Source organism: Temnothorax longispinosus, chromosome 1 (genome assembly GCF_030848805.1).
Source record: "Temnothorax longispinosus isolate EJ_2023e chromosome 1, Tlon_JGU_v1, whole genome shotgun sequence".
Classification (NCBI taxonomy): domain Eukaryota; kingdom Metazoa; phylum Arthropoda; class Insecta; order Hymenoptera; family Formicidae; genus Temnothorax; species Temnothorax longispinosus.
Window position 1 is genome coordinate 20,921,739 of NC_092358.1, and position 14,626 is coordinate 20,936,364.

Consider the following 14,626-nt stretch of genomic DNA (forward strand, 5'->3'; position numbering starts at 1 on the left):
AAGATGAAGTAAGTTTCTCGGGTATAACAACGCGGTCGATAAAAGAGCGAGGTTTAGAAAAATTCGATTTTATGGTATGCAACGGATGTGCACATTTATGATATTGTAAGGCTCTATAACGTGTAATGTGCGTACCTGTCGGCAATTTATCGAATCCGCGGGGCACGCACGCGTCTTTGATGGAGGGTACGGAGGCGTTTGTTTAATCTGCAGTTGTTAAATAAACAAACATGTTCCGTCGATCGGGCAACAATTTGTCAGTGGTCAATCGTGTCAACACGACTGATTGCAAGCAGCGCGCTAATTAATGCCCGTTCATTTCTAAGCGCGCACCGCTGCAACAGCACATTCCACGGTGAGATTTCATCTACAACGAGCTTTTAAATGTTATTTCATTTAATATTAATAGATGCAAAAGCTTATAAGGTTATTTTTCCGCGAAACGGATTATCTATCTAAAATACCGTTCCGCGTAATCCCTAATTTGTTTCCCCTTCCCCATCTCTCTCTCTCTCTCTCTCTCTCTCTCTCTCTCTCTTTCTTTCTCTCTACCGCCATGCTTTCCTGAAAATTGAATTAATCGACGCGTGTCGCAAGTCTCTCGTGTACGCATGTTCGATGAAAATTTCGTTAAGTCAAGTTTGGCGAAAACCAGATGTAGCTTAACAATGTCTGTTATGTTTAACAGAGATTTACGGCTTATATACTTAAACTTTGAAAAGCATTACCTCTCATCCAAAAAGTCACCGCGGCTAAGCTGGCTATGTGTATCTTCGGTATTCAATTACTCGCAGTTCCCGCAGGGCTAATGGCGTAAGTAGCTGGAAGAAGATTTCGCAAATGGGTCCTCGGAGCATGTAAAATCGTGACCGGAATAATCCAGACTCGGGAAAACAGCTGACGCTGCACTTTGAGCGCGTTTTCTGAAATCCGCGATCAACGTGATGCCATATCCTACTAAGACGAATCTATCGAGGTTTCTTGTATTTGAAACTATTATACTTTTAGCCTGCTGTATTTTAAATTACTAGGTCAGATAAATAAATGAGGGAGGACAGCTTTCACAATGAAGGGACAGCAGAAAACGGTTCTGCCACGATAAAATCTCGCGCACTTATTATTCCTGGCATGCGGAACGAAATCTTCCTTCATTGAAAAATGAAGGTGGTTACGTAAAATATGAGTTTCCCCGGCTTATGTAAAATATGGAAGATCGCGGTGCATCCTCCCTCGGAGGTTGTCATCCATTTGATAGAATTAACAATTCAGACGAGTACATGATCCCAAATGTCGTCGTAATCGATCCGAAGTCAACCCACGCAAGTTAACTCCGCTTCTGGGCTAAATCTCCTTTACCGCATAATCCGATAACTCTAATTAGCCTAACGAGATCAATAATTTCTCTCGTGCCGTTCCCCGCTATAATATAACGATCTGTGAAATTTCCGGTCACCATCGTGCGCCTCGACTAATCGACAAAAACGGATAATACTAACTTTAGGATTACAACAGGATTTCTTGCAATGTCAGATTGTACATCGTGTAATCGAAGTTTGCATATAAAAGCATTTTACACACGGGTAGTTTTTCCTCGATATTCCAATCTAACAAATGTTCCAATCTCATTCTTTTTTTTTTATTAAGCTTTTTCTTCTTTTATTAAGCTATTTCTCTTCTATATGCAAACCTTTAACTCCGTGGAATTACGTCAAATATTTTTTTGCCTTTTAGACATTTATGACTTTATCACGCTAGATACAGTGTCATATTTCATTCGCGTATGACTACGTCGTATCCGCCATAACGTAAATCTATATGACACTCCAAACAGATGGAAATCATTTTTATATTTCGTTCAGCACATCTTGTAAGCTTACGACTTCAAACTGATCTATAAATGTAAAGTGAATAAAGTACAAGAATATATTTATTATGCGCCGTATAAAGATAGCTGCATAATTAGGTTTGATATTGCAGTTGATAGACAAATATTTACCCAGGAAACGCATGCGCCCAACGGATTAATTGATGCGAAATATCCGAAGTGAAAAGTAGAAAAACATACGGTGAAATAACAAGGTGAAATGATAATGGCGAACGCGGATAAAAGTGCATTACATTGCGCGTAAAGAGAGAGAGAGGGAGAGAGAGAGAGAGAGAGAGAGAGAGAGTGTTGTCGTTCGCAAAATTGTAAATTACTCGTCGATAATTTACTGCGCAAAGAGTCGGCGTAATTGAACGAAGGGGTGCTCTTATGGGGGCCGGCTTGGCTGGTAATTAATTCGCGCTACTTGATCCGACAACTGTAAATCACGGCGCTGGACCTCGAATGTACGCCAAATGTACACCGCGGTAATTTACTATCTCAGCTCGCGGACGAATCCGATCCTCGGAATCGCCGCCCCGGTCAACGCGGTGTCACGACCGCGCCGGGTTTCGGTTGCGGTTTCGGAAGATCGCCGTATATAGTCCCCCCGACCTTAACCCGAGGCACGCGTTGCATTAATGCGCGCGCGAGGGGGGACGGTAGAATGCATACGCCTACCCATTGTGGCCATCCGAGGATGGATAGCATGTGTGCGTATAGCTGCCCGCACGTCCTATTCTGGTCGCGGGAAGAACGCCTCCGTAATTTCTTCACTCGCTGATTAACGATTTTAGCACGCTGCGCAACCTGCGCAACTTGCTTTCTACCTTCGACATCGAAATAAAGTAAACGGAGCGCTCCCCCCGAGGGGCGCGCTGTCGCTAAACGAGACGAGATGTTTATGTAAATCTTCTTTCGGCACTATGGGCCGGTATCACAGTTTCCGATTAACGTGATCCTCCGATTAAACTCACTCTGCATCTCTTTCTAACTGTCTCCCTAGAAAGAGACGAAGAGTGAGTTTAATCGGAGGATCACGTTAATCGGAGACTGCGATACCGGCCCTATTTGTGCGTTGACAACATAAACGACGATTTTCGTTTTATGTTCAATACAAAACGCTTTGTACGAAAACGTTGTGGTTTTTACGGCGTGGTAACAATTTTTTATATCTTTGCATTGTGCGAGTATAATATAAGAGGATGATGCCCTATTACGGCGTGGTAACAATATTCACAATCGACTGATTGTGAATATTATGCTCCTTTGTATATTCCTCTTACATATAAGAGGGCATCATTCTCTTATATTATACTCGCACAATGCAAAGATATAAAAAATTGTTACCACGCCGTAAAAACCACAACGTCGGTGCTGTTCGATTACTGGCTAAAAGTTTGATTCGATGAAAGTTTTCTGCATACATATAAGAGCAAAGTTTATTGATTTTCTAAAAGTTTTCCCTTCAATAGAAAAATCTGTCAATGCACCGATTTACTTTGCCTTTAATCGCGATGAAATATTCATAACATTTTTAATATAGAGTAATCTGTTTTGTTAACAATTATATATTTTTCATATTTATAACTGCTACATTATAGTTTCGCATAATTCAGTATTTTATCTAAAGTTTATTTGTTTTTCCCGTGTAGTGCAGATAGGCCTCTTTATTTATCGACAGCGGCCCTAATGCTCGCGTGATGTTATTATGGATTCTAGAAAAAATTTATAATTACACGGTATAAAAATGCCTTATTTATGTGCCGTAATCGACATGGATACTGTATCGGCGTTTATTATACATTGAGACGTTTACTTAATTCGAACTAACTTTAAATAGCAGTTAGCCTCCGATATGGTTCCAAAGTTTTGTCATGTTGGACGGAGAAAGTAACTTACGGTATTTTTCTTTTTCAATCATCAGAGTTTCGGGCGTTTTCTCGCGGGTCATTTCACTTACAAACTTCGTAGGAGAAAAGAATATGAATTCGCTTGCTAATTGTGTATATATATCTAATTAATCAAACTATATTTTTCTCTCGGCACAAAGGACTGAACTAATTTACACAAATTGTATAATAAATATATTTATATTTTGAGAAACAATTTTTTTTCTGAATACAACTCACGATTTTTATTAGCAGCCATTTGCGTTAGTAGCTATCGTGGCCGATGACCCCATTTTTTTCTTCTGCATCACTCTCACGTTCGCTTTGTGGAACGTGGAAAGGGTTCGATTATAGCATTAAGGTAGTAGCTTTCCGCCTCGGATGGCGGAAAACGCGAGAGTTATGGCTCGTTAAGTATTGCGGTACATACCACGTAAGGGAATACGAACGCGAAGTTAAGTAATAGCGCACCGAGTGCCCGTTGTAAAACTAGTTTCATGAAACAATGCGACATATTTTTTTTTACCGCGGAAATTTTCCGGCCAATTTGGAAACTATGTTACCATGTTCTGTTATTACGACGGAATTTATCTTAGCGCGCTATTAAGTGAGTAAATAAGTAATTTCGCTGCCATGCATTTGGAAAATCAATATACCGTCCGTAGTAGTATATTAATTAAAAAGTAAATGTTTGAAATCTACCGCTGTAAAGTTAAACATACCGCATCAGAGTCAACCGTCGACATTTACCCCGCAAACTTAATGATAAGGTACAAATCACACTAATTGAATGCTCAATCGATGTTATTCTACTGCCAGCTATTACATGGCACTAATAACAACAAGCGCTAGCGCATTTCGCCCACAGACATGTGTATATAACAATTCGCACTAGCTCTTTATCCCGTATACTCAAGTACCCAACGTATCGAATTTCTAAACGATATATTTGTTTGTTAAACTGTACGAAAGTCCAATTTTCATTTATTATTAAATTTGTTTGTTGCATTTGTCTTTACAGTAACATTAAATTATGCACACTCAATAGATATTACTTTTTTAGATATTAAAATATTACATATAAAAGAGAACGGGGTAACAATACCGATTATCTAAGCGAGGAATTGTTATAACATGGATACACGAGGCGGGATTTTAAAATTCTTTAAGCTTAATCGACAGATTAAAGTATATACTTCTTAAGAACATAATCGACTACATAAATTTCTCCTGAATAGGTACAAATAAAAAAAAAAGAGAAAATGGAATTTTACCGACATTATCCAGTATCCTGCATATAAGATAATAACGGTCATTCTTTTCCCTATATGAAATCAATAGAAAAACTGGCATTAGGTTTAAAAATAACGTTTTATTTAAATATCACAGTATTTTCCTCCAACATGTGAAAATACTGTTGAATAGATATCAATATCTAGTATCTCAGAGAAAATTTTAAGAAAATCTTATTTTTTGATACTCGTGAAAATTTTTTCATAATCAAAATGTCAACCTTTTCTTGCAGGAAAATAATAGATAGGCATACATCTGTCTCTAGTAAGCGACTGACCGACATTAGGTACCTGATGAAATACATATCTACATTTAAAGATTAGCCACTAAGATATATTTAATTTAATTTAATTGTAATTTAATTTATTGCGATGCTTAGTGGGGATGAAAAAGTCATGAAAAGTATAAATAAATAAAACAGCACGCAAATGGTAAGGCATCAACACGCGTTGTTTCTAAGCCTACCAGTGGAGACAGTGACATTATAATATAAAATAGAACATACAGAATGGTGAATTCGCTCACGGGAGTAAAATATATATATGAAGTTTTAAAAATAAAAACTGACACACAATTTATAAACTAACGTAACCCATTACGTGGTCTCACAAAAATACGGCAACCACTTATTGTTAGAATAAGAAGAAACATGAACTTACCTCAGAAACTTTGAATTGTTCCTTACTTCACAGAACGAAATGCACTTTCAAGTACAGTGCGCAAACAAAGATTGATAAGATGTCTCCTAATATGAGTTTGTTACGAAGTGGAGAAATGACAAAAAAATTTAAAAACCGATTTCTTCTCCCCATTTTCTAGAAACTTAGCTGTCCGGTATTACCCTGTTCTTCCCTATTATTTATTAGACTATATTTTACAATATTCTCCTTGATTATAAACAGTTGATTAAAAAAATCATAGCCACAACTTCCTTTCTCTCTCTCTCTCTCTCTCTCTCTCTCTCTCTCTCTCTCTCTCTCTCTCTTTTTCTCTCTCTCACGATTCACGAGTCATTTGCTCCGAGATTTTTTAAGCAATTCGGCGAAAGTTGGTACGGCACGATACGGCGGATATAAAACAGACTGGCGACAATCAGTCGTTTGTGGCGCAAAACTTGAACTTCTTCTAGAAACGTCATCCTTGTCGTCATCACCGTCATCGTGGAATACGGTCTTCATTATGGCTCGTTTCCCTAAGTTGCGGTATGCGGGTACCAAATCGTGCGCGCCGTAGAAAACGACGGTTATCGTGCGGAAACGGAACTCCGAAAATCTCGGTGCAACAGGGAGGACGGCGTCGTCGAGAGCCGGCGCGGCGGACGGGGTCCGCTGAATTTCTCGTTTGTGCAATTCAGCGGCGTAATCTAATGAGCAAATGCCGCGGACTTGGCGCGTAGACCGGAAATGGAAGTATACATTATAAAACGTGCCGCTGGCGCGCGGCGGCGTTTTCTATGCAGGCCGCGTGCCACCGCCGCTGCCGACGCAATCCGCCGTCATCGTCGTCGCGAAACCAGGTCGCGCATGCCGCGTGCGACTTCACCCCCCCGAATTCGCGGGCTTTGCACTTGAGAAATTACAGTTTTCTGATTCGCGGCCTGTAGCCGATGAATATTTAGCGATTGGTACGTGACTCCGCCGAATATCCGGGTTGAGCCAAAGGTTCGGTTTTCAGGAGAAATCCCTCTTAAGCGAACGTAACCGGAACTCTCGCGACACCGGAAAAAAATATAATTTATCGAGTTTGCGAGGTAGTTCCAGATATCTTTCTCCGCGTTGCCCCGCAACGCATTTCTCTCATAATAATTTTTCGCATAAATCGCGCGCACTCTTTGTACGGAGGTAATAGCAGCGACGTTGGATTAAAAACGCTTACCGGATTTATCATGTGGCGCGCGATATAAATGAAATGTACAGTTATGCTCTGGTATATATAAACGGCGATAATTCTAATTTAAATTACTCGATTCTGTGTAATATTTACAGTGTGTATCCTGAGTGTGATAAGGTAAACGGCCCGATTTGTGGAACGGAACTGGTTGTGGAACACTAAAAAAAAACTCTCATAAAATTTATATTTAAAAACGAAAATAAATAAAAAAAATTGCGTTATTATGTACAAGTCTTCAAGTGTATAATTATCTAGAACTAAGTACTGTTGCTATAAATATTTAAGTGTAAATAAAATCTTTTAGAGATGTTCGTCTCCACACCTGTGAAAATTGACTCCTATTCAAGGCAAAGTAGCTGATTTGGTACAGCTCGCGATTTGGTATAAACTATTAAATACACATAAATTTGCAAATCTGTATTTAATAGTTTGAAGATTAAGAATCGTAGATTCTAATTTTTATAATTTTTTTCAAAGTCCGATCTTTTTTTATTTATTAAATAGATGTTCCCTTTTAAGAACTTATATTTTTTCAATTGCCGTATTATGCAACGCTAAATGAGGGCGTTCCCCAGTTCCGGCCTTTGTATGCTCGCTTGATGGTCCTAGATTTTGGCATAAGTTTTTTATCGTATTATTGAAACAAACACGATTTTCATTGTGCATTATTATTCGAGTATACTTTTTTCGTCATTTCACAGCACGTAAGTACATTGTAATGCAAAATTTTGTTAGAAAGTAACACGTAAACGAAAGATAACCTCAAAAAGACGTTGAGACGTTCTTACGCAAATGCTTGTTCCATAATCGGGACAAGATGTTCCAAACATTGGGTCAAAAATGCTTGTTCCATAATCGGGACAAGATGTTCCAAACATTGGGTCAAGCTTGTTCCAGAATCGGGACAAGATGTTCCAAACTGGGTCAAGCTTGTTCCAGAATCGAGACAAGATGTTCCAAACATTGGGTCAAGCTTGTTCCAGAATCGGGACAAGATGTTCCAAACATTGGGTCAAGCACGCGGATGCTGTGCCAAAATACCTACATATTAGCTGCTACAATTTTTATTGATATTTAGCTTATAAATGGTCGATTTGAGATTTCAAAAATTGTTTCGATTTTCGGAAAAGTTGGCTTACAGAATTCGATAAAAATTTTTTACATTAATGTCTTTATTAATTTAAATTTGAATAACATCTGAAACCTCTACTGAATTCGTTTACCTTATTGTTTTATTTCTTTCATTTGTTTATAGTAAAAAATATTGTAAAACGTAATTTTAACATTCTTTACATGTCTCAGAAAGTCCACTCTAAATTTTAAGTAAATGACTCATTCATCGTGTGTTACTTGTTCACAAATTAGGAATGTTAATTAATTGATACTATACTTTACATTTATATTTGTTCTTTTGACTTTATTTTTCAAGTTATGTTAACACATATGTGATATTAATTATTTTACAGATTTTACTTGAATTATATGTAATAGAAATATTTAATTTTAGTAAATTTAATTATTTTGTATGTCAAACGATTATTTGAAAATTTATGTTTAACTTTTGTTTATGTGTTAAAAGAACTCGAAATAATATTTAATTTCTAAATGACATATATTAAGTTATCACGTTGACATAAATGTAACACACGAAAATGTTAAGAAAAAAATAACATAGCTGTTGTATATTAATTTTACATTGAAATAATAATTAAATCTTGGTAACACAAGAAAATTTTAACACGTGGACCACTATGTACACACGATTTTTTACTGTTTAATTACTCCGGTTGCATGGGACACATTCGCGAGAGTGCGTAACTTCTTTGCGATTACAATCGTTGGAAGATAATTTCTCATTACGACCGAATCATACGCATGTATAAGATGCAAGTCTACGCGATAAACTTTGATCGTCAAAGTTGAATAAGGCTTTTAGCTTAAACTAACTAACATCGCTCGCTGCTGAGATCTCCGAGATGACAAACCGTCGTCGCAGATCGACGATCCAGAAGAGTTTCGTTTGTTTACGAGCACTCTAATTAATGTGACGACAGAATTCGTGTTTGACTCGCTCCTTCTCTCTTCTTCTAGCTTTCTCTCTCTCTCTTCGATCTCTTTCGCTTAACTTAGCCGGTCAAACTCCGTCGGCGGATAGAATTTACGCGGATAATTAATCTTTTATACAACGGGGATTAATTAACTCGTGCAAATTTATTCGCAGCCAAAGGTTCTGTAAATTCATCGGCCCCTATTACCATGGATATTTGAGAATGGATGATGCACAGTGTGTTCGAAACCCTGTTGTAACGCTATCATCGTCTGAAATTTTATCGAAATTATGTGTAACATCAAGCATACAATAAGCCACAAAAATCCTCCCCTTCTAAAAAAAGCATGTCATCGATACTCGAATCTATCGAAATATTGTTATCGCTTTTCCGCGATGCGGATTCGTTCTCTTGTTGCGCTTACTTCATGAGCGGCTATCATGGCATATTTTGACAGTTGTGGGTTAATAGTGTAATAGTAACAGTGAAATATTAAAGTTAAATAGCGCACGCGTAGCGCGCGCCTGTAAGGTCTAGTTATGTAAAAAACAAAATTCTGTAGTAAAAATTCTGTAGTAAAATCTCAAAAATCAGAAAATACAGAGTTAGAATTTTCTATAAATAAACCAATTATTGTTTATTAAGTTTATTTTCTTCATTTATTCTGTTCAACAAATATATCTATTATTTTTATTACATGTCGTATTATGCGCAAATATATACGATTAAATTAAATAAGTTTCGACTGTAAACCAGTTTTCTGAATCGATTAAAAATTTTATCATAAATTATTTTTATTCGCTACAATAGTTGTGATTTATGCGCGCTGTAGTTCGATCGCGGCAATAATATAAACGTCAAAGCAAACGTCAAGCGCCTATATCGATTTTATAATTATATTACTTGAATAAAGAGACGAAAATGGAAAATTACGTGAACATTTATTTTGCATAATGGGGATTGGTCGGAAGAACTATTCATTGCGTTTATTAAACGGGAAAATTGTACTCGTAATTAAATCTGAATTAATAGCGCCTCGGATTATCCATTTTATATTATTGCATGTATTGCAACAATTTTCATATTTATCGTCTAAATATAGGTACTCATAGTATAAGGTGTCCGTTATATATATATATATATATATATATATATATATATATATATATAACGATTGTTTCTCTCCGTTTTCTATATATTAATTATAGTATACGATAAAAATCTTAAGTAATTCAGATGGCTCTGTTGAAATTCTCAGATGGATATATTCTGTCAGAAATTGTCTCATATATTTCCACGCAATTGTAAAAAAAAGTATTCACGTTATTAAGGAAAATGAATTATAAGTTATAACGTTATGTCCAAAGAGCGCTTGAAACGTTATTTCATACTTTTTAAATTCATAATTTTTCTGTTTTGCGCAGGAGTGGACGGACTATAACCTCCAGTGGAACGAGTCGGAGTACGGCGGAGTGAAGGACCTTCGAATTACGCCGAATAAGCTTTGGAAACCGGATATCCTCATGTACAACAGGTAATCTGGCCTCGTTACATCTGCGTAGAGATTCTCATTTGTATTGACAAACCAGTAGCTTCGACTAACAAATTTGTTAGGAGCATTTCAGTCTCGGGCGCGAGAGGAGGGCCGGCCAGTCCCTTTCATAATAGAATTCTTAATTAAAGTGACAAAAAGCCGCGTACTAACTACGCTCGTAGTCGTCGTGTTAATAAAGTGTACCCAGTAAAAATACGCGAGCAAACTGATTTCCCAAAGTACCGCGCGCTGAAACTTGAAAAAGATTTCATTGTTTGAAACGATTTAATTTGCGTGAAGACATTTATAACAGCGTAAAAAAAAGAGTGCAAAATCTAATTTGTTTCGCGTTAGTAATCGGACAGTAACGACAACCAAAACTGTTGAGACGCGAATGAAAATATTCATGTCAAATTCTCACTCGTCCGCGCACTACTATGTAATATACCGTGATTTAGCTACAATTGCCACGCATCGATGAGGATAACCCGTGGGACTTTTGATAGCATGCTCGCGATTCTAGGCTGTCAATATTTCAAGAGTTACCGTCCGCCGCGAAAGCGTCGGAAAGCCAGCAACGCGTGCAAACAGTTTTAACATCGATTCGCAAATCAACATGACAATCGCGAAAATACAAAATCGCAATCGTGAAACAAACTGGGGCGATTTTATTATCGTAGAAATAAAATGCACCAACTACACTTGCCCCGAGTTAAGCGGCCCACGTTGAATTTCTTCGATGGACTTTAAACGGCTGCTACTTGTCCAAAAGGCACACCCCCGCCCCCTCTATACTCCTAAGAGAGAGAATTAAGATTTTTAAGAATGTCTTTTTCAGAAAAGCTGCGACGGCTAAGAAATAGCGCGGCAGTAGCGCCACTGCAGCAAAAGTTTTTTCATTAACTTTAAGTTCGCTCCCTCGGAGACACTTCGTACGGAGCGTAAATTATTTTCGATGTACCTCGTACTTTTTTCACGTGCCGTTACGGTATTGCGAATGTAGTAAAACGAAAGAAAGAAAGAAAGAAAGAAAAAATCGAAGGGTACGTAACTTTTATCCTAGTGTTGCTTCGCATCTCTCTTATTCGAAAGTATTATATATATATATATATTATATATATACATATATACATATTTCTTTTATATATTAAAATTCCCTGAAGTGCATGCATTTACTTGAATCCTAGTAAGAGCCGAGTATATTATACATTTATATACTTGTACTATGTATATCTTTACATTTTTCATTTGTAAATATTGTATCCACGTAATTATTGATCCCGATCGTAGAAATCTTTATCTGACGGACCGACTCGTTTCTCGCTTCGTATCAGTATCTCAATACGATCATTACATTTCATCGCAAATGATGGGCGAAGTCGCGAAGCGGGTCGGGCCGGAACTTTCGAACGCAGTTATTACGCAGATTTTAATTGAAAGGCTAGAGTAACGAGTTGCATAAGTGCCGGTCATTTTCATTTCTCGAAAAATTCTAAAAGTCGGCCACGTCGTGCGTTCTGCGTGGAAAAGCAGGGATTCGCGAGGAAAATTATTCGAGGAGCGAACGCGCGACGTTGAAAAGAACATCCGCACTTGAATCGAAACGATCTCTTCTTTTTTTAGAACGATTGACGCCGTGGCCGGCTTGCACTCTCAGCCACTCTCTCTATCATAGCCTCTAGAATAATTAGTCTTAGGTATTTATAGGCTGCTATATAATTATAGTATATAATAATACATACAGTTCCCGGGCCGCCATACGTGAACGCATCTATGCGAATCATGTTCGGCGATCCGCAAAATTAATACGCCCGTCGCCCGCTGCCAGCCGATTCGCGCGATAACAAAGCGGACAATGTTGATCGCGTGACCGGGCAGCTTCGTCGTGCCCGCTTCTCATGCCTCGCACTAATGCAACGCGACTGATGCATAAGTCATATGCGTTTTCGATCGCCTGACGCGGAGCAATCAGACGGAACGGAATGCGATTTATTGCCAAAATCAAGAGAGAAGCATTGATAATCGGGTGAAAAATTGGTTTTCGGCGAATTTTGATATTTTTTTTTATATCGACGGTAACACAACCGCTGCGCACTAACTAATCCTGTCGTGATTGAAAACGGAATACTAGCGAATAAATTCGGGCGGTTTAATTATAAAAGCGACGGATGAAATAACAGCGTTTCGATTTGGAGGTTGAACCAGATTCTCCCTTCCTTCCTTCGCGTACGTTACACGCCCTGATTATTTTCGATTGGGGTTCGATCGTGGATTATTCGTCGTTTGACCAGGCGTAAATTAGATATTCGTTGCCAACTGTCAACGAGTATCGGGTTCAATCGAATTAACAATCAAACATGATTAGGATCGTGATTCATATCCAAAATGAAATTTCAGCTAGATGCAGCTCATAATAAAGCATTTTTTTTATCTGCAAAGTTTTAGATTAGGCTTAATCGAGAACTGCGTTTGATCTGGTGCAATAATCCTTTTCAAATTCATATATTATGTTAGTTGAACTAAAGCGAAATATTTATGTGTTACATCATCGTCATGACCATGACATGATGTGTCGTTATGGTTATCGACATTGTCAATCGCTTCTAAATAATAACTAAAAATGGAAAGACGTTTAGCCATAGAATGGTTTCTTACGTGCAAATAAATAATAAAATTATATTGTTAAATAAAATAAATAAATAAGAGTTATAACTATAAGACGGATTATTTAAATAGAGGAAAAATAATTTTTAATGATTGCGCATCTCAAGCAAAAAGCACAAAAATTTAAATAGTCATAATTATTTGAATATAAATAAAATTAATTTTATAAATAGACTATTAATTTGATAATAAAATAGATGCGAAGCAGTGAATCAAACGATCCATTCAGCCTTGATGTGAAAAGGAAAAAGAGAAAAGCAAAGCGTGCCGTGGAGACAAAGAAAGAGAGATAATATGTAAACTAGTCCCAAAGTGCAGCGGGGAAAAGTGAAAGACAGTAAGTGGAAAGAGGTGGAAGTGGTCAGCCGGACAGGCTGAATCCACCTCCAAACTAACAACTAGCCAAGTTAGCCAACCCGAGGTCGGGGCGAGAGAAATTTCTCGTCGGAAACTGCCGGCGCTCTGGTAAAGTGTGTGGGATCACTTCAATTAATTAAAGTCTCGTCTCGGGGAAACTTTGCCTTTGTGGGTATCGCGGGAGTGTACAATGACTCGGGAATACCGAACGACTTTCCGGTGGCCAAACCGCGCAAACCGGAAATTAATTTTTCAAGAATGCACATTTGGGGCACGCGCTCGGCGAGACCTTCGTTTTCTATCGTAATGATATTTAAACAGAAAAATACGGACTTCGAATTTCTGATGCGCGGTAGTCTATGCGAATGCGAATAGGCTTCTGCGAAGTGTAAGTGTAAGTGGCTCGTTCACGGAAAGTGACACACTAGAGATCGATGGGAACACTAATGACTCGACGAGTTAAGCTTGGATTTCGACCGGTTTCTCCAGTGATCATTTTCAATTTGCTGCTTGTCCCTCCGCGAATACCGAGATCAATTCGTAATGGGCGTTTATTGTTTCATCGATTCGCCATAACGTGGTATACAGTCATGTCCCGATGCGGACGCATTTATTCGCAATCATTCGTGCCATGTTTTATGTGAGTATGTGCATTCACAGGTTATTTCAAGGGAGATATATTTAACACGTATTGCTATATTCTCAGAAAATGAAAAAAATGCGCACACACAATTAGAAAATAATGAATATCATGCAATATCGATTGCAATACAATCATGTATAAGCAGCTTGCACAATAATCCTCGGTTGGTACGATATAATTTTAAAATTTTGTTATACACTTTCTATCGCGCAGAATGTGCGCATGCAAAATGTTGACCGTAGGATTTTCATCACGGCGAACCGCAAATATTTTCTCACCCTTATATTCGAGGTGACCAAGACACATAAATCGTCGCCAGAAATTACACCGTCGATTCTCCGATAAATATGTCGTGGACCGTTAAATCATTTAACTTATGTGCTCCCATTATCGACTGGAAAAAAATTTATAGAGGCGTCGGCGTAGGGAACGGTTTATCGA

The 14,626-nt window shown here is 37.9% G+C and overlaps 1 protein-coding gene and 1 long non-coding RNA gene across 4 annotated transcripts in view; one reads left to right on the plus strand and one right to left on the minus strand.

The window, feature by feature from the left end:
* Nachralpha6 (nicotinic acetylcholine receptor alpha6) overlaps positions 1–14,626 on the plus strand; it is a 222,444-nt gene that overhangs the window by 87,231 nt on the left and 120,587 nt on the right. For all 3 annotated transcript variants that reach the window (XM_071784423.1, XM_071784414.1, XM_071784402.1), the window contains exon 5: positions 10,412–10,521. In XM_071784423.1, the coding sequence (XP_071640524.1) occupies positions 10,412–10,521 (110 nt within the window). The remainder of the gene's footprint in view (positions 1–10,411; positions 10,522–14,626) is intronic.
* Positions 1–14,626, minus strand: part of LOC139816753 (uncharacterized) — a 278,339-nt gene that overhangs the window by 78,195 nt on the left and 185,518 nt on the right. The window lies entirely within an intron of this gene.